Source organism: Protopterus annectens, chromosome 10.part0, assembly GCF_019279795.1.
Source record: "Protopterus annectens isolate FY-2018-M chromosome 10.part0, PAN1.0, whole genome shotgun sequence".
Lineage (NCBI taxonomy): Eukaryota > Metazoa > Chordata > Ceratodontiformes > Protopteridae > Protopterus > Protopterus annectens.
In genome coordinates, this window is record NC_056744.1 from 1,181,062,373 (window position 1) to 1,181,090,006 (window position 27,634).

Genomic DNA, 27,634 nt, shown 5'->3' on the forward strand with positions numbered 1-27,634 from the left:
GTTTGTCTGTTTCAGGCTTTTCTATCTGATGTTTCCAGCTGTTTGTTTATTTCCACCACTGAAAGTTTATGCAGGAATTTCATTTCCTTTAGAAAAAGCAATTGCTAATAATTTCACATCAAAAAATGACCGATTTCTTTTCTCTCAGTCACCTGGAGTGGTCTTATACATGTGCAAGAAAGTTCATGCATATGAGCCCACATTTATAACAGCCCTCACCCATCCTCATGACAAGCTTTGGGCTGATCATATTTAAGCAAGTGTGGAACAGACAAGCCTTTGTTCACAAGTTTGCAGTCTCTGTCTGGCCATGGAGGGTAGCAGGGGGCACTCATTTCATTTGGTGGTGTTTAGTGTTTCATGGTAGCAGAGTCTGTGTGCTGGGGGTGCATTGGTGGAAGGGGTCAAGCCAGACATTACTTTTCTGTTTCCATTAAAGAAACAGACATTATTTGACCATGGAGGAAAATATATTAAAGCTGGTGGCACAGCCATTCATAGAAAATGCTCTAAACATTATTAAGGTAATACTTTTTGTTTGTGAATCATTTCCACCATTTGCTTGCCATTTATCTTTTATTTTACTTATGTTTCATTAACAGGGCTTGTTCTGTTAGATCTGTGGCCTGGTTTTACAAGGTACTCAATGTGGAATTCATAATAACTATGGAAAATTTGGCCAGGGCACTAGGAAAATTCCTTTACTCTTTTTTGTTATGTGCCATGGAATCTTTAACATCCCCTCTGCTACCACCAACTCAGGCAGGTAAGTTTAACATCTTATCTGTAAGATAGAACACTCAGAAGGTCAATGCCCTCCTTATGCCGCACTGTAGTATCAGTGGTGGAAAAGGAATCAGAATAACTGGAATTTGAATAGAACCCACTGCTTTTTGATCTTCTAGCATCAAATGTGAGAGTTCCACCTATTGAGCCATCAGCTTTGAACCTGATTCTTCTGGGAGGAGGGCCATCATGAAAAACAAGAAAAAGAAGACTCCAATTACCAAAAACTAAATAAAGCTGAATGAAAACTTTATAAGATGAACATTTTATTAAATCCACATACAAAACCAGAGCATTCAAGACTAGCTCTTATGACATTGTCTTGGCCATCATCCAAGCAGTATTTGCTTAACCTGTCCTCTCTTAACCCTATGACAGCATTGGATGAGTGAACCTCCCATATCATCAGGCTCAGACACATGTACATTTCTATGCATATGTGTATACAGCACATGATATACACACATGCATACATCACATGGTATACAGCATGCAAGCTGCTTCACAGGCACACTTTCTCGGTTGTGTGCTGTTTAGCTAGCACATCCAGTCTGTGCGGAGTATCAGGTTTGCAGTACACTGGATAGACATCCCTCTGCCATGGTGGGGAAGCCAGTGGTGACCACGTACTCCCATCCTTCCTAGCTAACTTCTCCAATGCCTGAGCCACTAGTCAGCCTCAGTCCGGATGTTATCCTACTATGCCTCAGAACTGCGGTAATAGTCTTCTAACTTAGACTCGTTTTCTGTACTGAAATCCCTGGTGTAGCATACTTTTTCCTACAAGGGATTACAAGAATCATGCAAATCACAATTTAAATGATAGACAAAATGTGTTAATTCATTACAGAGGTCATTGTAATTCAGTAGGTCCTTCTTAAAGCAATATCTTTTTAGATTAAAAAATTCCACTCAGTGTCAGCAATTTTCCCATTTGGAATAACAGTATAAAATTAATAATAATTTGCCCTGTTTAATGCAATAAGACAGAGGGTCATGGTTATGTTCAGGTTCTTGAAGTTTTGATTCCAAATAATGAGAAGATAGATAGTATAGATACTACAGATGTTAAAATATTATTTATGGAAAGATGGCCAAAGAACAAATAGTGAGTATGGGACATGCACTCAGACATCAGAGTCAAAGCAGTTAACAGCTATCAGTGCTAACATGAAAGAAATAGTTTCAGTACACATACTTTATACATATTAAAATGAACCCGATGTCTACCAGAAAAAAATAATCTGTAACAGTAATCTGTCTCAAGGGAGTGAGGATAACTGATATCAATGCAGCCATCCAGAAGAGTCTGAAGATATCAGCTGAATAGTGGAGGTTTAGTATCATATGGGCACAAATTACATTGTTATGATGGAAGTGTCTTGTTTATGGAATATATTAACATACCTACTATTAAATATTAGGAAAATGGCAATTGTACCTATTATTTCTTCCATTCTACCTACTCTTTGGAATTGCCATCTTAATACAGAAATAGATACATTAAGCACATGTATGCAAAAGTTCTTTATCATTAAAATATTTTTGCAGATAGCTGTACGCAATTTTTGTTTTGGAAAAATTATACAAAAATGATGGCAAATGTATTTGTTTGCTTGGCACCAAGATACAAATTACTACATTTTATAAAATGTTTCATATGAAACGCAGAGGACCATTTTCTTTGGCTGACACCATTCAAATTAAAAAAACAAATGTACAGAGTGTGTATATATATATATATATATATATATATATATATATATATATATGGGTCTAATTATATTCTCAAAAGCTGACAATGTCAAATCTGACATTGTCAACAGGAGAATATCGAACGCTCAGAATCTCGAGCGTATAAACGGAAATCTCCGTAAGGTGAGATTTCCATTTACTGCAATGTAGTGCGGTCTCGGAATTGGAATATTTAAGTAGCAGGGGGTATGGGGGACACAGGGGGTGCAAGGGTGCTTGCCCCCCTGCTTAAACCCATTAGGGTACTTTTTTCTTTTTTGTCTTTTTATAAGGTTGATGTTTGAAGACATCGACCATATGGTGTCGACCATATGTTGTTCGATGTTTTCAAATGTTGATCTTATAATATAGACGCTATATATATATATATATATATATATATATATATATATATATATATATATATATATATGTATAAAATACTAATGTAATCGAAAATGCAATTGTTGACCTGTAAATGTTGAACTGCTAGAACCTTGAATGTTTCAACGGAGATCTCCGTACAGTGCATAAATGGAAGTTTTCCATTTTCTGCACTGTAGTGCGATCTCGGAGTTGGTATATTTAAATAGTGGGGGGTGTAGGGGGTGCATGGGGGCTTGCCCCCTGCTTACAGTGTTTAAATGGTTTGTTTGGGTATTTTTTTTTGTTTTATTTATATTCAAAGTTTTAGCACTTCGACATTTATGGTTTTCGATTATGTTAGTATTCAATAATGCAATATAGACCCTATATATATATATATATATATATATATATATATATATATATATATATATATATATATATATATACACACACACACACACACACACACATATATATATATATATATATATATATATATATATATATATATATATATATAGTTACACTTCAAAACATCTAAAATCTATAACATCTAAAACTCATATCCGAATTTCATAACATCTAAAATGTATAATATGTAATAGTGTATCATCAAAAGTGTAAATGTTATAGTTTATTCTGTTAATCTTGTGGTATCACTGTTAGATGTAGTTTTTATTTCTATAGTTATTATTTATATAGTGTAGAAATTTATACTATTTATGTAGTATTTATTTTGCCACTCTGTATGTGTTTTCTAGGCCATACAGGTAAGCAATATTGACATTATGTGTAAATTCTTTATGGTGATCATGATACAGCGGGGTTAGAAAATGAACTTTTTTCAAACTGTAGTGCGATCTCAGAGTTGGTATATTTAATTTACGGGGGGTGTGGGGTGTGCAAGGGAGTAAGTGTAGTAAAAAGTGTGTTTCAATATCTTAGGTATTATGTGAAACTAATGAAGGAAAATCTAATTACTCTGGTAGAGCCTGTCAAATTCTTGATCAGTATGCAATCAAATTTGTGCAAACTGACCCTTTTACAAAATATTCTATCAAAAACATAAAAATAAAAACATGAGGCAATATGATTGGTCCTTAATGCTGTCCAGTCTGTCAAATTTCCTTATGAATACTGATGAAATCTACTGGACAAAAGTACTCATAAAGAAACTCAATAACCCGGACAGCATTGAGGAGCAATCAGATTGTCCTGCATTTTTATTTTTATCTTTTAGATAGAATCTTTTGGAAAAGGGCCAGTTTACAAGAATTCCACCTCAGACTTATCAAGAATTTGACTGGATAGCTAAGATGGCTAACTGAGAACAGCAACTGGTCAAAGCTCTGTGACTGAAAACTTTTCTCTGACAGAAAATATAATCATAAAATTAATTAAAAAATTTTAGAAATACTTGTTAGCTAATTTTATTCATTAATAGCCAGAGAAAAGATTTATAGCTTCAAGTTCATCATAAGCTGTAATTTTCCTGTCAGCATTTCAACTGCTTGGTTAAGAGAGAAGAGACTTCAACATGAGCCACTCAAGAAATGGTACTCAGGATTCTTGTATTAAAAAAGACATCTAGTCAATAATATTTAGTATACAGAATGTATTACTTAAAGTAGACAAATTAGATACCAAAAGAGAAAGCTTCAAAGAAGAGACCAGAAAGAAGATGGATCATTTAGAAATTCTTATGAAACAACAAAGTACACAAATCAGCATAATGTAAGAAGCTTTAAATGATTAAGAAGTGAGAGTAACTGAAGGTGAGTCTCAGTCTGAATTTCTTTTAAAACAAAATAAGCGGATTATAGATAATGTTGATTATTTAGAAAAACAGACTGAGATAAAATAACATTAGAATTTATGGTATACTTGAAAATTATGAGGAAGAAAATATAATAAACATTTCATGAGAGTACCTTCAAAGAAGAAAAACTCACCAACATGTTCAGATTATAGATAAAGTTGATTATTTAGAAAAACAGACTGAGATAAAATAACATTAGAATTTATGGTATACTTGAAAATTATGAGGAAGAAAATATAATAAACATTTTAACACCCTCGCTACATAAATCATTAAATCTACCTAAACCTTTATCTTTTGGAACTGAAAGGGCACATAGATTCATGAGAGTACCTTCAAAGAAGAAAAACTCACCAACATGTTCAATTATAGTTAAATTTATGTCTAGCTTATAAAAAGTTCAAATATTAAAAACAGCATGGAGCCAGCCCACCTGTTAAAACAGATGAACATGTAGTCAGATTTGACAATGATTATTTCAATAAAGTAGTGAGTAAAAGAAAATCACATTTACCACTGATCAGGGAACTTAGAAAGAACAACATTAAAGATCAAATTATTTCTTTCTGAAGAAACTAAAATACTTGACACTCTGGAAGAGGCATCCACTTTTTTTAACAACACTAAAATCCTTAATAATGCTGAAGAAATGGAATAGAATAGTATATCCCTCAAGAGACAGAGTGAGCTGAATTCCTGAAAAAACTGCTTCTAAAAAATTAAAAATCTTAGAAACAAGTGACTTTTATTATTTATTGTACTTATTTTATTTTCTGAAACAATAGATTTGCCCTTTAAGTAAAAGGTGTGTATTAGACCTTAAGCTTCAAAACATATGTAAGTATGCATTTATATTTTAAGCTAAACCATTTTTCATGATGAGGAATATAAATGGTTATTTTTACTGTTTTACAAAGACTTTGTTTAACTAAACTTAGAAGTGTATTTCTAAATATTAAACAAATACTTTCTGTAAGAAAAATGTCATTAAATTATAAGCAATACAATTGATAGGATTCATGCCTCTACAGATTTACATAATACAATTAATTATTTAAAATCTGTTCCTTGTCCTATATCTGATCATAATGCATACAAAATTAATATATTAATGGATATAAGGACTTTAGATTATTTAAGAATCCCAGTATATATGATGAAATTAAAATAATTTTAGAGTTACCTTAAGGAACAAATTGATAAAAAAATATGTTTGAATGATATTGGTCAGGTTAGTAAAGTCATACTATGGGACTCCTTAAAAAATGCATATTAAAGATAGAATGGGAAGACGGGCTACTAATAAAATGAAAGAGTGGGATAAAGAGTTGTTAGAACTATCAGATTAAATACACAAAGCAATGTTTGAATAGCAAACAAAGAAATTAGATAACAATGAAGTTATTAAAAGTTTAATGCATAACGTGGAGATAACTATAGAAAAAATAAAATTACTCAGTCTACATAGAATAGCTAAGACATTAAGCAAAAAGTCATAAATCAATAATATATGAAATCCTCACACTAATAAGCTTACTTCAGACATACAGGAAATGCTTAATATTTTTTTAAAAAATCACGAGGATTTTAACAAAGATGAAAATAATAATCCTGATTATTACAAAATTGAAAAGTATTTAAAGAAAAATGTTACTAATAAACTTAATAACCAACAAATATCTCTGTTGAGTAAGCCTATTACCCTAATAAAAATTAAAGATTTTTTTTAAAAAATGGAAAATGGTAAAGCTCCAGGGTTAGATGGTTTAAATGTAGAATTATATAGTCTGCTTCCATTAAATATTTTAGAATTACTGAGTGACATTTTCAGGATAATTCAGTGTGACAAAATATTTGCTCCATGGAATGTTTCTGTAATCTCACCTATACTTAAACAAGGAAAGTATAATGTTAGTTTCCTCATATAGACCTAACTCATTATTAAACGTAGACTATAAAATATTTACTTCTATCTTCACTACAAGATTAAGAGATATAGCAGATAAATTAATTTATAGTTAATAGATTAATGTATGGTAATATAAAAAGGGTAGTGACTATCTTAGATTTAGCAAAAGGAATGAACAAGAAATTGGCCCTAATTAGCTTAGCTATCAAGAGAGCTTTTAATTCTTTAGATTGAAACTTCTTGTTTAAAACTTTAGAAGCTTTTGCATTTCCAGAACAATTCATTGAATTGTTAAAAACCTGCATAGAGATTCCAAAGCATATGTTACAATTGTATCTTATATTTCTCAAGGATTCACTTTAAACAAAGGCACAAAGCAAGGGTGAACCTTGTCCTCTCTACTATTTGCATTAGTTATCGAACCCTTAGCTAATAGTATAAGGCAATGAAAAAAAATCAATGGATTCTCAATTAACAAGGATTGCCAACCTAAAATACAGCTTTTGGCAGATGATCTTTAATAGCTGTAGGAGATTTAAATGACTCAATTGATGAAATACTTTAAAGTGTAGTATAGTCCCAACCTGAAGGAGCTTCCCTTAGTCTGCTGTCTGTGCTCACTTTTGCTCGGGCCATCCACAAGTCTTGGGATTGCGCCCCCCACCACCACCACCACCGCCATTGGTTCTGAAGCAATTTTTAGCTAAAGCTCAAATCAGCCCTGGGAATTCTCAACTTGTAAACACAAGCCTTCCAGAAGAATTAATTATTAGGTGAATGTCATTGAATTTGTTTTTAACAATTTTCTCGTACTTGTGACCATCTTTGAGAGGTAAGCACAGCTGCATTGAGCTCCATTCAGCTTCTAACTTGAAGAGCTTTAATGAAGTTAGCCACTTGGTAGGAACATGCTCTACTAATCCACCTTTCTTACCATAGCTGGGTGGAACATTTAGTTAAAGCATACTCTCCATTCTATAGTTACAACTTCCCACTCCCTCCTAGGGAAGCTAACCACAGATTAATTATTATTGAATCTTACCTTACCTTATCTTTAGGCTAAGCCACCTTCTTGCTCAGTCAGTCTCTTGCTGTTACTGATAGGTTTCTTCAGCTTTAGGTTCTCTTACTCTAGCCCTCTCTGTTCGCCCTTCAGGCTCACTCCGCTCCTCTCCCTGCCCCCAAATTCCACCCGTCCCCAGTACTCTACACTTATAGCCCATATATCCCCACCCCCTCCACAACAGCCTATTACCATCCCTCAGTCATCAGACCCACTCCCACTTCTACTCCACACACTCCACCTCACAACAACCTCCTCTGTACACCCCACCCACACCATGCAAGGCACACTAGGACTACTACTACTCTCACCACTCTAGCGTACACCACATCCATACACTCTAACATACCAACAAACACTACCTACCGCATAACATACACACAACCTCACACAAATATAGTAATATGCTCCACACTATTTAACAACAACTCATTACTCTACATACACAAAACAGCAACCATACTACCTCACAAAAGTTTAAAAGTACCCAAAAAACACATAGATGTAGCCTATGCCATAAAACTCACACTATTCCTCAGGGAGTGCGTCACGCCCCTGTGGCACAGCACTCCACAAACCTCTTGCCTCTCAGTTTGACTTGCCCATAAGCCCCCATAAGTCTACAGCCTGGTCTACAAAAGCATGGAGAGGATCATAATGGAAAACAAGGAACAAGGACACTTGGACTTGCAGACCTTGGCCCAACACTTTTTTGTCAAGGGAAGCCTTTGCCTTTTGGTCAACTTCTCAACTTCTTTACCACAACCACCAAGGCCATTGATGAGGGAAAGGCAGTCCATACCCCCTACCTTTTGCAAGCTTTTGACACACACCCGCACTCGGGTATCATAGAGAAACTTACCAGCTAGATCATGAAGGGATGGAAATGGCTACTAATCTCAGGAAACATCCACTTCAACCCAGGTCCAAGCAACCCAATCCTATCCCAGAAACACAAGTCAGACCTACTTTATATCAAAAGAAACACACGTAGCATATCCAACAAACTAAATGACTTTCACACATTCATATCCCACTACTCCTCAGACATACTAACCATTAAAGAGACCTGGCTAAAACCTGCCTCACAAAATGAAGAAATTCTTCCCCCAGGCTATAACATCCTAAGACAATATAATAACCTCCCCCAAAGTATCTCTTCTGCACCATCCATCTCACTTTTCAAGAAATCACTAAAGTCACACCTCTTGCAATCATGGTTATGTCCCTGTATCACATAAAATCTTTTCTGCTCTCCTCCTAACTTGCCACACTTCATCTCCTCTGCTTACCTCAGCTATTCTGTACTCCCTATCAGGAACTACTATCCTACAAACTATTTCTCACGCTATGACATATCTCCCGAATAGCATTATTTTCCAGATTCCATTCCTTCATTTTTATGCTTTGTACTACCAATAGGGAATTCAAAGTTTTGCTATCTATATACCAAGCTTGCTCAAATCAAACTAAGGTACAAAAAATCTCCTAGACTGTATATATGCCACTGTATAGAAATTTTCTGTCATTCGTGGATTGTTTTGTCATATAAAAACATGGAGCTTTTTTTGTCATTTGTTGTATTTGTACCATTATGTTATGGAGCTTTTCTCCCCATGCCTCCACTGTAAATGGACCTTGTTCCAGTCAGACTTTCCCAGTAAACAAATGTAAAATAAAAATAAATAAATAAAATAAAATAGATGATGAAATTGAAAAATTTCAAGAAGTATTGCTGCTGAAATTTAATAATAGTAAAAATAAAACTTTAGTGTTAAATCAATTACTAGATAGTAAGTTTAAAGGCAAATATAATATAATTAGGAAAGAAAAGAAATACAAATTTAGGAATAAATCTACAAGATGTGAGTAAGATTATGGATAATTTTGAAAAAATAATTGAAGAAGTATTACTTCTTATTAAAAATGGAATTAACATTAGCCATCAGTAAGAAATTAAATCAATTTGTAGATAACATGAGTGAAGAGGAACAGAATGCTATTCCCACATTATATTAATATATGAATACTATTATTGAAGGTAGATTGACTTACAAAGGAAGCTTGTCCAATTTATATAAGTTAATTATAAATAATAATAATTTTGATGCAGAATTCTGAAACATTTTAGACAGTAGTGGTTTGGGTGACTCACTAGATGGTAAGAATAGAAATTTGGTACTTAAACTGAGTACTCAAACTTTTTCAGTTTTATACTGGAAAGTTTTTATGTGGAAATATATACATAGAATGTTTGTTACACCCTATATAATCTGTAATTTTAGTAAAAATACTTCAGTTTGTTGGAGATGTAGTAAAGTTGTAAAATCTGACTGGATGCACATGTTTATGGTTTGTAAAAAATTAAATATATATTTTAAAGGGTTGTGGTCTGATAATTTTTCTTTAACTAGATCAATAATTCCAATGAATGTTTCACTTCCTTTATCTGTAAAAGCCCAACAATAAAAACAATAAAAACTCTTCTTTAGTTTACTGGCACTAGATAGAAAAGTTATTACAAAAAAGCTGGTAATCAAGCTAATCAAACTAAGTTCATGCATTTAAAGAAATTTTAAATTTAACAGCAATACTATGTAAAAGTAAAAAATAAGTTGTGAAGAAACTGAAAACACTGTCATCTGTGTTAGCATGTCTGGCAGGAAATTTGTGCATATTCTCACATTAACTTGTATTATATGCCAGCATGCCTAATTCTGAAAATGTAAATAAGTTTTAATATGTTGAGTATTTTCCCATTTAAACAGAATGTTTAAAGAATTTGTCATTGCTTTGATACATTTCTAACTGCGCATATTTGAGAGGGACATTCTAAAGTACAAACTGTAGAGAATCAGCTGAACAGTGAGTAATGTCATTAGAATGCTCCTGGTTGCTAAGAGATTATTTAAACAGCTGAGGGACAGAAAAATATATATTTTTTAAATTAAGCAGTTGATACTGCAGTTTATCAAGTACTGAGCAGTCAGTGGACACCAAGAAGACAGAACTCACCAAAAAAAACTGTAAGCTTGCCTCGTTCGGCCTTACTATTATATCTTAGAGTAGATAAGGGACAGTATTCTTTAGTTAGATCAGAAATTTTAGTTATTAAGATAGAATTTTTTTAGAATAATGGATTCCTGTAGTTTGAGTTTACATTTCTGGTGATTGAATTCTGGTGTTGATTGAGAGGTATTGATTTACAATCTTGTAATTATTTTACTTATTAAATGTTTTTCATTACTTTACATTGTGGCTGGAAATCAGTGTTTTTCTTTATAGATTAGACAGTGCTTCTACCTGTTTGATACTCCCCAGCTCACCTCAAAGGCCTGGCTGTTCTGGTCATAGCTACCATTTATTTTGATAATAAATTTTCATAATTGGATACCCCTTTAGGAGCGGCCGCGGTGGCGCAGTGGTTAGCTTTGCTGCCTCACAGCACGAGGTTCTCTGGTTCAATCCTCAGCTGGGGTGCCTTCTGTGTGGAGTCTGCATGTCCTTCCTTGGCCATGTGGGTTTCCTCCAGGTGCTCTGGTTTCCTCCCACATCCCAAAGACATGCTGTAGGTGGATTGGACACTCTAAATTGGCCCTAGGTGTGCGTGCATGGGTGTGCCTTCTGTAGAAGGTTGAGAGCCAGGCTGGCAACTCGATACTCTAAAACTCCACTGCCAATCTTGAGCGGACAGGTGATCCACTGTGGCGACCCCTAACCAGGAAAAAGCCAGAAGAAGAAGAATTGGATACCCCTTTCGAAGGGCATAAAGACCCTCTGATGGTGGCAGTGTTACTGTATTATTTTGGTAAAGAGACACAGCTGGAAATCTGTGTCTGTTTTTCCCCGAAGTGTTCAGATGTGTAAGATTTAAATTTACTTTGAGTGTGAGTGTATCAGAGATCTTAAACCGGGACACTTTGCTCTGAAGTGTGTAATAAGAAAGTGGTGGTGAACAGAGGTATATAGTCCAGTCCCAGAAAAACAGAGTGTGTTCCTTTTGTGCTGTTAGGGGAAAACTGTGAAATATTACTTCTGCCTCAGTGAGGATTGAAGCTTCTTAGTTACTGACCCAGGATAGTAAGGAACATCATTTAATTGTTGGCAGTCCTGTGAAGTATTGGCTGGACTTCACATAAGTGATCAGAATAAGATGCAGATATCATAGTAGGAGTTTTAGTGGTTGGGATAGTCTTGAAATGTTTCTATTAAAATATAAAGACTCTTAATGAGTTAATTGTATAAGGTTACCTTGATGATTCAATGTATTCTTAATATTTTATAACAGTATGTAATGTTAAATTTCTTCCTTTCTGTGTATATACAGTAATTATGTTAAATTGATAATTTTCTTAAAGAAAAAAAGAACTCAACCATAGCAATGTACTGTGTGAGATGGCAACCTCTTCACTGTTCCATTGTGTTAATGAGTGGCTGCTTTCACCCCATTATGCACTCTTGTCTGTATTAGTCTGCATAGCTGGAGTTAGTAGTCTAATTTGTCTTTGTCGCTGTACTTATTCTGGAATTTGTAAGCATATCTGTCTTAAAAAATGAATATTGTAGCTTTGTTGTCTAATTTATGTCTCTCTTGTATCTCCTCATTTTCTTGCCTATAAAATGAATAAATGCATTCTGAATGTATACCCTAGTTGACAAACATAATAAATAAATAAAAATAAATAGAATTTGACAGGAACTATCAGCGTAATTGGCTTTTCTTTTCTTAGTTTTACTTGGTCCCAGGGCAGCATGATCATCTGCACTTGGTTTGGAAAGCTCACACACCAACACTAGGAGCTGTTTTGGATTAAGTGTTATATGACAAGCCAAGGAACATTCTGCTTTCCAAATATGGTTATGCTCTCTACAATTATTACTGATTATGATAATTTTGTGGTTAACCTAAGAGTAAAATAACATTCATAAATAAATCATACACCCTAGACTTTACCAATGAAAGCAATGATATAATAAACTATATGCTTTTGAAAACAGAGTGGGATTCTGTCAAAAAAGAGCCATGTAAATATGCTCAGGATATTGACTCTAACATATAATGATAAGACAGAAATATTTACATAAATTTGGCAAAAAAATTAGATGGGAATCACAAAATAATAAGATAACCATGGCCGGCCTTAGGCATAGCACAACTAGGCAGCTGCCTAGGGCACTGCTGTAGCAGGGGCACTTTTCCAATAATCTGGATGGTGTAGGTAGACTATAGGAGGCACCAGGTGGTGTTGGGAGGGCATTTTGGAGACCTTTTGCCCTGGGGCATCAGTTGACCAAAGGCCAGCCCTGACGATAACATATTTTCAAAAGATAGATTATACAATTTTCCCAAAACTGTGTCTATTTAACTAAAAAAAATATTTAGGATACTAATTAGTTTACAAAATTGTCCTAGTCATGAGACGTTATCTGAGAACTAAATGTTCTACACCCGGGACCATGTTTGTGTTTCTGATTAGTGAAGTGATGAGATTCTGCTGCAAATAGTTCTGATGATGTCTTATTCAATACAAAAGTTTAGGGGATAAATGTGCTTGACATTTGTTTAATCAATACACTGCTTTCAGTTATTTACCTGTTGCCTTTACGTGGAGTTCCTTGGTTGTGAGGAATATTTTAATGGTCACTAGTCATAAGAAGTCATAATTAAATAAGTACACAATGTGCATATTTTTTATAGAATTTTCCAGATATAACTATGAATTCAGTTTGATCTCAAAGGTTGAACAATAATAAGGCATGTTTTAATTATTTTAGAGCAATGAAAGGGAACATTGTGAATATAGCATATCATTGACAAAGAAATACTCACCCACCCAAGAGACAAAGCAAATATGTCTGCAGAAAAATCTTGTGTAAACGTCACACTCAGCAAAAACATGTCAGACAACTATAGGCAGAAGGAGAAACACCCTTCTCTAACAATATTTATTTATTTATTTATTTATTTATTTATAATTGCTTACTGGGGTAGTGCACCAGTCTCAATGGACCATTTGCTGGCACAGCCCAGGTGAATAGGATTACCTAGGAAATGATCAAAGTATGTTTACAGATACAAGGATATGCTATAAAACATATACATATTTACATATGCAAAAATATGCTACATCATTTAGTTCAAGAAGCAGTTTACAAAGTAAAAATGTGGCTGGAAAATGGAATTATGCTTGACAGAGCTTTTGGGATAAGATGTAGCCATGATGACAGAGATGGCTTATTCTACAGGGATAGCAGCATATCATTATATAGAGAGGTATGAGGACATTAGAAGAGACAAGTGAGAATAATTGCAAGGAAGGATACCAAGTGGAAAAGACAGAGAAATGGAGAGAGAGAGAGAGGCATAGAGAGGGAAGAGGAGCAGAAAGAAGTGAAATGTGGGATGCAAAGAGAAGAGAAAAGGGAGGTAGGATGAATGAGAGGCAGTAAGTGAGGGGAGGACAAGATGAGATAAGGAAGGATGTAATAGGGATAAAGGGATATGCGAGAGCTCCAGGGTTCATGTAACATAACCTGTGTGAATACAATTGCACTTTGCTTGGGTGAAGAGGTGTTCCTTGAGCTGCTGTCTGAAGTCCAAGAATTGTTTTATGTCTCTGATTGAGAGACGAATGGAGTCCCATAGGTTAGGTGCTAGGATGGAGAATGCTTGATCAGTGCAATGAAGATTAGTTTTAGGAGTTTAGAGCGTGGATTGAGAATGAGATATATGCCTGAGATTATATAGGGAAAGTTGGTGAAAAGTTTATGAGTGAGAGGGGAACATGCCTTAGGAGAAAGACCTTTGAGAATTAGTGATCCTAGTAGGAGGCTGGCTATCAAATGTACTGGAAGCCATTTAGCTTTGGTGAGAGTTAGGCAGTGGTGTTCATTAATGGGGGAGTTAGTAATAAACCAACAAATTTTACTGGAAATGGTTTGCAAGGTGATGGTGTTTTTCTATGAGGCTGCAGCTATTATGGCTAGTCCATAAACAAGTTGAGGTAAGAATATTCCATTGCCTAAGGCAGCTTTGACTGACTTGAACAGAAGAGATGATTGCTTGTTTGCCTAAAACAGTAGTGTGTGATCTTTATGAGTGTGTTTTGAATATACAGTTGAAAGTGAAGATATTGGTACTTGAAGGATGTGGTAGCTTCTATGGTAGTATTGTTAACATCTTTAATATTAAGGAAGCTGGCTGCTTTGGCTATTTTTGATGGTTGCAAATAGTATTGCTTTTGTTTTTGATAGACTGAGTATAAATTTTTGACCTATTAGCCATTGCTTAAGGGTTGAAGCTCATCTTGGAGCTGTGTTTGTATAACAGAGTGGGATTTGTTTGACCTAGAGGTGACCATGTCAGCTGCATAAAAAATAGTGGTATCTGAGGGTGATCAAATGGGAGTTTGTTGATAAATATGAAAAATAGTAGAAGGGCTAAAATGGAACCTGGAAGATTCCTTTCATAAAAGGAGCTGATTCAGAGGTGGTGATGCCTACTTTCACCTTGAAGAAATTATTGGGAGGAAATCTGAAAACCAAGGTTTTGCATCATCACTAATGCCTTTTTCAGTTAATTTCTCAAATAGTACATTAAGTTATGCTCAACTAGATCAAATGCTTTTGTTTGGTCAATAAAGGCAGCTCCTGTCAGCTTGCCCTTGCCCATACTGGATAGGTTGTCATCTTTGATGGAGTAAGAGCTGTTATAGTGCTGCATCCAGAAGAGAATCCACATTGCTTCCTGGATACAAAATTGTATTGATGCAAATAAACAGTAATTTGGCTGTTGACATTCTTTTTCCACAATTTACATAAAGTGAGAAATATTGAGATAGAATGGTATTGTGAAGCAGTATTTGGCTTGGGTAGTTTTGTAATAGGAATAAGTATTGTTGTTTTCCATATCAGAGGCATAATCTTATTAATGAAGCAGAGGTTGTATATGCAAGTGAAAGTGTGGGAGATAAAGTCCTTACAAAGGTGAATGAACCAAGGGGCTAGGTTATCTGAGTCTGGGGAGTATCTGTTTGTATTTTGTCCATTTGTGTTTCTATATAAAATAAATAAAAATTCTCTAACTATTAAATCATTGTCATATAGCTTGTATCTATTTGTGACCAAAATTTTCATATTATATCTAATTTGATATAATTATTTAAACTGTTTTTGCGTTTTGCATTATTTTTAAAGACTGTAAAATTATTGTTCTTAAAATGTTTTGTAATACTTTGGAGCTTTTCTCCCTGAGTCGCCACTGAAGATGGGGTCCTACCCAGTTGGACTTTCCCAGTAATCAAATGTCAATAAATAAATAAATTATATCTCTTTGGCTTGAATCATTTTGAATTGGAATAGTGGAACATAAAGAAGAGAAGAGGGAGGCTGTGGAGTTGGTAGGTTTGTGTTGATGATGTGTGGCAGGTTGCTGAACTTATTGAGGAGGTCAGTGCATGAGAGTATGCTCGTGGAGGTGTTAAAGAGGTTTAGGGGAGTGGAGCTATGTTTAATTTTTTGACCAGTCAAAAGGTTAATTTGCCTCCAGAATCTTTTGGGTTTGGGTAAAAGTAAGATTTTTTTGTTTTGGTAGTGATAGTTTTTATGTCTGTGAATGGAGTGATTGGTTAGGTTGTGCTCTGAGGTATATTTGACAAAGTATAATAACTTATATGATATGATAACACCTTGACTGTGGCCTCAGCTCATTTGTCTGCAACTACTCCCCTAATGCCAACACTTTGAAAAAAGAAAAAAGCAGAAATAAGATTTTACAGTTCATACATCTTGCTCAGAATTCAGAACATTACAGTATCTCTATTAAGAAAGCCAGCTGAGTCCTTTCCTCCTGAATTCTCTAACTCATAAACTTTTATATGACTCTTATTGTTCTCCTCTTGGTTGCAAATTAGTGACAGAGCCTAACAACCAATCTTTCCAAAACCATGAAGCCATTCTATTTGTCTGACCTCCATTTATTCTGGTTACTGGGAAAATCATTCTCAAAACTAGCAGCACCTTCCAAATGGAAAAACAAAAACAATCTGTTTTCCTGCTTCAGAAAATAAAAGCTAATTATGTGCCCCTTAGCCAATTCCATCATCACCTTACCTTTAACATCTCCTACTTGTTCCTGGATTTTGAATGCCCATGTTAGTGGAAACTGCCCTCTGACATTTTCATTGTATAGTTTATTCCTTTCTTTTGTTTTGCATCTTTGTCATAACAGTTGCAAGATACTGTTACCCCCCCACCAGCACATGTCTATCTTATTTCCCTATAGACAGATATAGATTCCTTTGATAAGGCTGCATAAATATATAATGAAATGTATAATATTAAAAAATTCAAAAGGAGATATATATATATATATATATATATATATATATATATATATATATATCTTCATGTTTTCATTTATATGTGTTCACATTTCATGTTTGTATCTGCCTCAGGTTTGTGTTGTGACTGAAAAGGATCCTTAGGCCAGCTCATTAACCAGGGTAGCAAACCTAAGTAAATAAATAAATAATTGCTGCAGTATATAAATATAAAAACTTAGTTTCCATTGAATCTGTTGTTGTCATTATCATCAATATGACTTTTTTCCCATTTGTCTACATGGGGTTGAGGTGTCATATAACTGTTGCTATCTCATTTTAGTGCCACTCTCCTACCTTTATTGACATTCATGCCTGACTCGCAAGTCTTCGCACACAGTCTGTCCATCTCTTTGCCTGACATTCATCTTGCCTTCTTTCTGTCACCCTCAAATGTTTGTCGCCAAAATGTAACTGGAGATTTCCTATACAGAATGAAGGAAAATCTATCCAACCTCCTATCAGTCATTGAAACAAAATGTTGGCATATCCCAAATCTATAGCAACAGGATAACACCCAATCTCATGGAATGTTTGTCCCATCTACCTGAGACATATTCTGTTATACTATATAAACTGATGTTAAGTGGCATGGCAGAATGCATCCAAATTGAAAGCAGGGGCCCACTTAGATATGGGACGGTACGGGTTAGTAAAGGAACATTTTTGACTTTTGAATCTTGTGATGTTCTTTAAAGAGGTAACAACAGGGCCCAATGAAGACATAATTGACAAATTAAAACTATTAAAAGTCAGTTATGCATGATTCACTAATCCTTCTAATTGTAAAATGGCAAGTCTAGTCATTTTGGGAGACTGGTTTACTACTTTATAATTCATTGATATGACCAGTTATTAAAATGCAACACTGTATTTTATAGCTTTCAAACAAGCCACCTGAAACAAATTGAGAAGGTATGATTCCTTACTGGAAACATCATAGATTTATAATACCTGAACTATTCAGCAAGGCCTCAAAAATTACCATTATATTACCTGCCTCCGTGGTGCACAATGATAAAACCCTGAGTGCACTCTAGACGACCTGTGTTTGTCTAGCAGCATGGGTGTGGAAGGATTGGGTGTGAATGGCTCAAAACAGCTCGCTCATCCTGTGGGTTGGGTGGGGAGCAGCTTGTTTCACTGTATTAGGACACCTGCAGGAATGCAGGTGTACCTCCACAGCATGAACAGCTAGTGTGTCCACACCACAAGTGGTGTGTCACCTATTTGGATGGTTGCCCATGTGTGGAAGTGTACATGCACCTCCATAGGCAGTTATAGTGGCACTTGCAAGGCTGCTGTGGAGGAGGGAATAGGAAAGCCCGCAGGATATACAGACAGGCCTGCTCCCAAGCACAGATTCTTGCCTCCACCCATGAATGAATGAGCTGGAGGGCTCTCACTCGATAAAGGAATGAATGAGTCAGTTGGGTACAAGAAAGGCAACCATTAGGCCAATCCTGCTGAGTACAAAAAAAATTTTCTTCCTTATAGGTTACACGGAAGTGATTCTGCCTGGTCTATAATGCAATGCCTGATCTGGTTCTAGATTAAAGTATATGCCTGGAACACACTGAGAGATTTAACACCAAATTGGGGAATGTAATACTACTAATAATAAATATCAGTAACAGACAAATTGTGGCAACACCTTCCAAAATTATGGAATACGTTTCTTTTTATAATCATAAGAATTCTAACATTAACTTTCTTTAAACATAAGTTGATATATAGGTCTCATCATCAGATAACTACATCTAGAAGTTTGATCTTCTCATATAATTTTCAGTCTGCCTTGTGCAAACCAGAACAGAACAGGCCAGACTAGAGAACTACTCAACAGTGGGACCTATATAAGAAGTTTAAAAGTGGCAGATTGTAGAATGTAGAATTGCAAATGGCAATCATTAAGAAGTTCCAGGATATACATCACTTAACTTATGGATGAAGGCTGAAACAGCTAGGCCAGTATTCACTGTCTTATCTGCATACTCATGGGGATATAACCTACTTGTTTAAAGACATTTTTACTAGACTCTGCTTCATTTCATACCAAGTCAGCAAATACTTGAGGGGGTCTGACATGAGGCTTCAGAGAAGGAAAAGTAAAACAGCAAATGACACATTTGTTTTAATAAAAGAGTAGCTGAAGAGAGGTATAGACAGTGGATTGCAGTTAAAAAAAAATCAAAGGCTTCAACACCTTTGCACACACACACGTGCGCACACAGTAAGAGTAAAACAAGTTTGCCTTAGTGCTATTTGATTTGTTTTTCAAATTATTTAGTAGCTTTCAAACTATTCATTAAAATACCTGTTTTATTTAAGAACATATCATCCATAGCACCAGGTCCTTCAATATTATTTCTGCTATTTTTTTTCATTTTCAACAAAGAAAGAAATATATAAAGGTTAATGTCTGTCATTTTTATGCTCAATGGTTCCCTCCCAAAACTTCACATTTTATGAGAAACAACAGGAAAGGGATATCTTCAAACTCAGGAGCATTTCAGAAGCATAATTTTCAAATATGTCACTTTTTATCTTGTTACCAACAACCTGTTCAGGTGCTTTTTTCTCTAACATCTTTTCCTGTCTGAAAATTTCTTATGACTCACAGGTGTATTCAGTTGATCATTTTACTATGAAATTAGCCCTCATTGGCTGGGCAGCCCTGAACCTCTTTGTGGAATCTGGAACAGAAACTCAGCCCTCAGTAGACTTGGGAGCTATTCAGGTGAGTAGTTGTTATCAGCTTTAATGTCATCTATTTCCCTGTGTGAAGCAAAACTGGAAATTATAGTCTATGTAATGAGTAAGGGTGGCTTATTTAATTCAGATGACAAGGAACTAACAATATGTGACATACAACAAAGCAAATTTAAACTTTAGGAGTGCTGTTACATATACATATTTAAGTATTGCTAAACAAGAGAAATAGCCAACATTTCTAGTATTAACAATACGGATACAGACTTATTTATTATAGAACATATATTTCTATCTACATATGTTGTTATTCTAATGTGACTAACAGACTTGTTTTAAACAGCTTGATTGTTGAAGTAAATTGTTGTATTAAAGTTTTTTTTTAATATTGCATTCTTACTTTCAGAATATTAAAATAAATCTTTTTATTGACATCTTGACACTCTGACTGACATGAGAAGACTTAAAACACTGGGCCTGTCTGTTTGCAACTTGTATGGGCAGTGTTTAATATGAGTGTGTGTGTGTGTGTGTGTGTGTGTGTGTGTGTGTGTGTGTGTGTGTGTGTGTGTGTGTGTGTGTGTGTGTGCACATGCGTATTTGTATGTGAGTGAGAGAGGGATACAAGAATTACTACAATTATATGGAATGGTGAGGCCCTTAAATCAGGCACTATCCTATATATATTTATAGTTATTTATTCAAGCTTTCTAAAATCCAAAGCTATTTTTCAAAACATAGAAAGGAAACTTTTTTCTGCCACCATCCTGCATGTTTATCCATTTACTGAATGCCTTTCTTTTTATTAGATTTCACAAAATTTGCACTTGTTACCACTCAACAGTGGGAGAATATGGCTGAAAACAGACAATACGTTTTATCACTCATGTCCCAGTCAACTAAAGTAAATAAATTTAAGTCTCTAAATGTCTCAAAGTAGGTTAATAAAAATGTCTATCTGGATCCCTTGTATAGAGGATAAAGTTCTGACTATAAACAGGATGACTCAAGTTTACTTAGAGGCCTATGTACTAGGCATCCAGCCATGAAGACATGGAAATAAATGGCCAGTGGTGGAATACCTATCACAACGGAAATGTTTTGTACCCTTCCCATTTCAGGGATGATATCATTGGGTTAAACATACTCCCCATTAAAGAAGGAGGTGCATGGGGCCATGACTGATTTCCCCTGTCATTTGGTGTAATGGGTATGGTAGGAATCATATTATGTCTGCTGGTGAACAAGGAAAAAGATTAGCAGCAGGATATAAAAATCTCATTCCTCCCTGCAGGCTGACAACCTTCAATCCTCAGTTGTCACCTCCCATGCCTGAAGGCATAAATGGGCCAGTGGGAGGTGGGCGCTCTGTGCTTATTAGGACATTATACAGACTTCTGGTTTTAGAGTCAAACTGAGACAGATGCTTAGCTAAAGCTTTGCTTGCTTGCTGAGACGATTACACACATTTATTCTGTAGTGGTATGTATGTTTAAGAACTGGAAGATTTAAGTCTAATCTAGGTTGCCATAGATTTGTGCTGTCATTGACATCAAATAGTACCAAAAGACATATAAAGATACTAGGCTTGGGATAATGGAGTCATTGCCATAAACAGGGAGGTGTACTTTTAAAACGGACATAACCAAGTGTAACACTTAAGGTCAATAGATAGCCTTTACTTCAGTAATGGCTGACATTGAAAATGTGCATATCAAGTGAGAAGAATAGGAAGATGGAAGAAGCTTCTGAATGACAAAACTTCACAGACGCTGTAATGTCACTTGTGCAGCCTATGATGAAAGAGGAAAGAGAACCAACCCTGGGAGTACAAAGTGCACTAAGGAAAGTGAATCAGGAAAAGTGTCAAACTTAAAATGAAGTGATTTTTAATTGGATTTGCAATTGTTTGGCAGAAAACCTGTAACAGTCAGGCATCACAATCAACAAGGTAGGAGAATGGCACTGAATCGATAGAGGTGGAGACAGTTGACAACACCCAGACGGCATGTAAAATGGGAAGAAGCAGGATGATGATGATGATGATGATTTTATGCCAGAGGATGACAGCAAATGAAAAAAACATTGGCTTTACCTCCTGGTGATTGCTTCTAACATCGCTGAAAAGGAACAGGCTCACACAAATGTGATTAGAATTAAAAAGTAGCAACTTTAATTTGTTTGTTGTTCTTCCGTGCTTTATTGATTGTATTCTACATTGTCAAGTGTGTTTTTGTTGGGGTGCAACTGTGTGATTGGGAGATGTGGATAACACTATTTTAAAAAAGTAATCATTAACTGAATTAAATATCCACAGTGTTCAGGGACATGAAATGTGCATGTGTCAAACTACTGAAGTATTAGATTAGTTGTTCTTTAGTGCCACGAGGCAAGAATAGTTAATAAATATGTTAGGTTACACAGTTTTATCAAATAAGTATTAGTGTTATCACAACTTACTAGATGAAAGACAAAGTTCTTATAAATGGTTTCAATTTTTTTAACTAGTAATGCTTTAGAATATCCTTCTTATATTGGTCCAGTCAGCAGTCATGTAAGCCATGTTTTAGGAAAAGAAGTGTCATTTTCCTTTATTACAAGTTGTTAGTATATTCACAGGGCCTATTTAATGTCACCCCGAAATGTGGAGAGAACAAAGAAAGACCAGAGATTTAAATTGTAGGATATTAAGGAGCAGTATCTTGGTGTCCATGAGTTCAGTCATCGATGAAAAGGTAAACATATTTGTTTCCATTTATCCCATTGATATATGGGGGGGATAGCCTTCAGACTGATCATTCTCCTGACTTTTATTGAATTTGAAGCTATGTTGTACTTCCATAAAAAGTTTTATTTTAGAAGTTAGTCTAGTTTGTGATCGCATTCCCACAGTAATTAGGGAGTTGTCATAATTGGTACTGGCATTCCACCAGAGATGGTTGACTCATTAGTATTTATTTCAAAATTCCCAGATTGGGGGAGTTGATAAGATCTTTTAGCACAGGATATTTTTTCTTCATCCATGGTTAAACAGTCTTAGAGTTTTATCATTAAAATGAGCGTTACCACCAATTTGCAATCAAGTTTGTGGATGTAAACATTTGAAAATCAGCTGGAACTGTTATTTTTTATTTGTAAAAAGCTAATATGGTCCAGCATTTTGGCTAAGTTTTAAATGTAGTCTGCTTTTTCCCCTTGGGAGCTTACTGCTTCATTATGTAAACTTTACTTTCTTTGTTCAGTGTTTTTCAATGGATCACCTTCAGGGACCTTCATATTATTGGTTCGCCATATTAGCTACTTGCATCTCTTAATAAAGATACAATTATTTAACTATTGTAGTATGCTTTCATGTTTCATATTTTTATTACTGCTAATTGTGACAACTTCAGTGACAAGTTTAAGTCCTCAGGTAAACTTTGGAACTGCCAGTGAGGGGATTAATAGTGAAGAATTTGACAGCGCCTGGGTCTTAAAGCTGTGATTGATTTGATGGTTTGCAGATAAGTCTTCAGCTTATTTTCTGGAATTTCAATTGACGTACAAGTTCAGGAAAGAAAGTTAGAGCCTCCACATTTATTAAAAGACAGGATACAGGATACTCATGCTACATGCCTTTAGGAAATATTTTTGTCGGATTTAGAGACTGAGAAATTATACAAACTAGATTACAAAGCATGTTATTTTACATCCTGTAGAAATTCCATGGTGACTGTTACAATTTTGTTATAAAGAAAATGTCCATCCAGGACAAATGTAGTAATGGGGGAGCAACAAGGCAGATTAATAGGTGTTTGTGATTGACTCAGGTTCTCAGCATACAAAGTTAATATATTTGTACATGCCTTCAGATTTAGTAACTCATGATTTTTGGAAGGTTATGGCTGACAGTTTTTCCACTGTTGAGCAAGCTCAATTGTTATGGCTGATAGTCCCATAGTAGCAGAGTAAGGTGGGAATTCTTTGGATACAGAAAAGAAGAAGCCGCTACTACTAACCAGATAGTACTGCAGTATTAATGTGCCTTCTCGTTTTTTTTTTCTTGGTGGGAGTAACATAAATAGTTATTTTTGGCTAGATATATAACTTGCATGAATACTCAGGGCTTGTATCACGTCAGATCACACACACACCCCTCAAGTCCTTGAGTTGAACTCCCTGTCTGTTTTCTCCCAATGTAACATTGGAGATTTCTTACCTATTTCTGTAAAGACATTCAGTTTAGGAAGAGGGCAATGTTTCACATACAGAAATGGCTAGGGTACACCGCACAGGAAAAGCTTTCCAATTAGAAATAAATGTGGGAAATTATGAAAGGGTTTTGAATCCACAACTCAAAAAAGAAAAGTAAAAAATGCAAAACATGAAAATATAACTGTATGCAGGCTGAAATTCAATGAAATAACTTCTTTACTGCAACATCCTTGACACCTTGGTTTAAAAACCTTCAAGAGATATTAAAAACAACTACAGAGTCAATGAACACTTAAATACTAAATCATCTGAACTGCATCCAATTGAAATGGTAGGAAAAAATCACAGCCTACTATTTCACACTCAGACATTCTTAAAATTATGCACAATATAATAACTTAGTCTAATCTATGAGCTCCAACCTATTTCTCTATAATCTAGTCGGATATCTTTTATTGTTATTTATTTATTTATTTATTTATTTAACAACACCTGTTTATGGGGATAGTCCAACTGGGTGAATTGCCCATTTTCAGTGGAGGCCCAGAGAGAAAAGCTCCACAGAAAAAAACAGTACCGTACAATACAAGACAAAATAATAACTTCAAATACAGCAAGCAATATTGTACTGATGCAGGAAGAACAGCTTAAAATACAAAATATACAATGACTAATTCTAGTGGTTTTTCTAAGTTACATATGAATGAGTTGGTTTAGATACAGTTTTACATAAAAAGTTTTTTAGGATTAACAGAATTAACATTGTCAGGTTTTTGTGTAGTATATTAAGTTTTACAGGTATAACTTACAGGGTATGAGGAGTTAGCTAAAAAAAGAAAGAGAGGTTGGTGGAGATCTCAGTACAAGGGAGTGGGAGAGACTGAGGAGAAAAACAGTGGAGGTGATGCATTATACTTGAAGATCAACAATGATTCCAATATGTTTAATCCATGCTTTTTATCACCTCCTCTCCTTAAGGCCAGGGTATGTGAAACACAGAAGCTGTGATATTCCTATTGTCATATTCAGCTGCATGCAAAGGTGTGCAGTTCAATGTATTCTTGTGTTTTATATCAGATACATGCACCTGTATTATCTGCCTTATTATATGAGTAGGCTCCCCTACATACCATGTGTGACTTGTACTATTGTAATAAAGAAGAATAAGATGCCCAGAGCCCCAGGGCTGAAACTTGTACATCCAGTAACAGTGAAGGGCTTGGGACTACCTAACTAAAATTTGATTAAAGATCTGCTCAATTTAGATTCATAGGATCACAAGTTCATAGGTTGTTACTGGGCAGTTGATACAAAGAGCTCATTTGTAACCTAGCTAATGCAATTCACACTATATTATCCCTTGCCATATGGTATTGGTGGGTTAACTTTGGTGTGTAGTCATGGTTACTCTCTAAAAAACACTCAGCTCCAAAGATTTCAGTGAGTTAATAGATTAATAGATTTATTATAAACACACCAGCTTACGCACTAAATTGTGCTTAATCAAGTGTACTTCTTTTTGCTTATAATTCATCTTTTTATCCACTGGAATCCTTAGTGCAGGGCATTTTTGAAGTATACCTGCTGTCTTAGAGTTATCTGGGTCTGAAATAATTTACTTTGTGCTGTCAGTTTTAATACAAGTGTATTTATGGTTACCCATCTCTTCATCTAGGCTTTGTTTGCAGTGTTGGGGAGTTACTTTGTTTAATCTAAATGGGAGTCTGTTCCAGAGGAGAGTTATCTATCCCACTAGCAAGTTCTGTTTATGTTGCAGTGGAGGTTTAGGTCTCTTATCCAGGTGTTTATAGTGGTACTGGTTTTGTGAAGATGTAGGAAATCATGAAGGAACAGAGCAGGGTAATTTGAAATCTTGAAGGCCAGGCAGAGGTCACTGCTAAGAACCCTGTATTTGACAAAAAAGAGAGGAAAATGTTTTAGGCATTATACATAGCACATGGAACTCAGCCCCTTAATATTCTTTTTGTAGAAATGTTGGGGACTCTCAAGTTGGATCATAGGTATGGGCAGGGACATACCAAAAAGAGCGTTATATTCTACTAAGGGGAGATTAGAGAGGGATGATTACATCCCTAAACATAGAAGATGTACCTTTCTTATTTTCCTATACAGCCTGACTAGGTGCAATGACTTTCTAATAACCAAAGATACATTGTGGTTTACAGAAGTACCTAGGTCCCAAACATCTGCATCACTTTTTGAGGGGGTGCCATTTATGTGGGGTTGTGTGGATGCTCATTTTTTTGCCAAATGACATGATGCTACACTTCCTAGCATTTAACTTTAGACAGTGGTCTAGCTCCATTTGTTTTTAAAATTAGACACTCTTGTAGGATCAGGGAGCCCTTTGCAGGGTTGATGATAGCTCCAAGTTTTCCCACATCAAATTTCATCTCCTAAATTTTATAGTCTTCATGTATACCCCACTCCCACTTGTTACCACCTATCAGCTACCTACAATAAGAGTATAATTTGATAATTTCTTTTCTTTTGTAAGGGTATACACATGTACACGTATTAAAGTATACTCAAATGATCAACTAAAGATACACCACTGCCCTCAAAAAAAAAAAAAAAAAAAAAAAAAAAAATATATATATATATATATATATATATATATATATATATAACTTTGCTATATTGTAATAACTTTCTCCTTTTCACTAAAATGCCTATTGTATATTGTACTTTCTTTATTGTATCTAGATATTTGTGTTAAATTCTATGTAAAACCGACACTGTTCCTGTCAATGTTGTTCTTGTTTGTTTGGAGCTTTTCTCCCTGGGTCTCCGCTGAAAATGGGTTCACACCCAGACAGACTATCCTGATCAACAAATGTAATATAAAATAAATAAATAAATAAATAAAATTTGCAACCTTGGCCAGCCAGAGACCTGTGACATCAGCTTGGACATCACTGAAATAAATAAATAGAAGAGGCCCCAGTGCAGAGCTCTGAGGTAGCTGACTAGCAACAAACCTTTTATGTTCAGTTTATTTATAATGCCCAAGTGTGGAGTGGTATCAAAGTCCTTTGCCAGGTGACGGTATGATGTGTGCACTGATTTGTCTTCAACTAATGCCTCCGTGACATTTTCAAAGACGTTTAAGTATGCAGGATCTTCCCTTTACCAACATAAGCTGATTTAGGTCAATGGATTTTAAGCTGCCAATATCTTTGTTTGTGAGGTCTGTAGTGATGCATTCCTTTGTTTTTGCAGACAAGATTGGTAAGGCTTATTAGTCTGTAGCTGACAGGATCAGTAGTGAGAACACTCTTTAAGGAGAGGCACAATTATCACTGCTCTCCATGCCTCTGGCACAAAACCAGTTGTAAGGCTGAGGTGGAACAGATTCAGGAGTTAGTTAGCGAAACAGTATTTCATACGTAACAAGGAAGCATCCTGGAACCCTGTCAGGCCACATGGGGATAGTATATTTAAGCAATAGTTGAGCAAAAATGAATCAGTCGCTAAGGGTAAAGTGCCTCAAACAAATAGAGTCAAAATCCAAATAACCTTTTCTTGAGGCACAACATGACCATAAGAAGCTGACCTTTTATTAAACACACTGAACTGAAGACAAAAACAATAAAAACATCCAGTAAGCGCTTTCACATTCTCTCGAATGCTTCATCAGACTGTTA

General features: G+C 35.3%; 1 protein-coding gene across 1 annotated transcript in view; it reads left to right on the forward strand.

Moving 5' to 3' along the window:
* Nucleotides 1–27,634, forward strand: part of LOC122814253 — a 149,513-nt gene that overhangs the window by 89,234 nt on the left and 32,645 nt on the right. Inside the window, exon 7 of the mRNA XM_044086850.1 lies at nt 19,684–19,800. Coding sequence (XP_043942785.1) covers nt 19,684–19,800 — 117 coding nt within the window. The remainder of the gene's footprint in view (nt 1–19,683; nt 19,801–27,634) is intronic.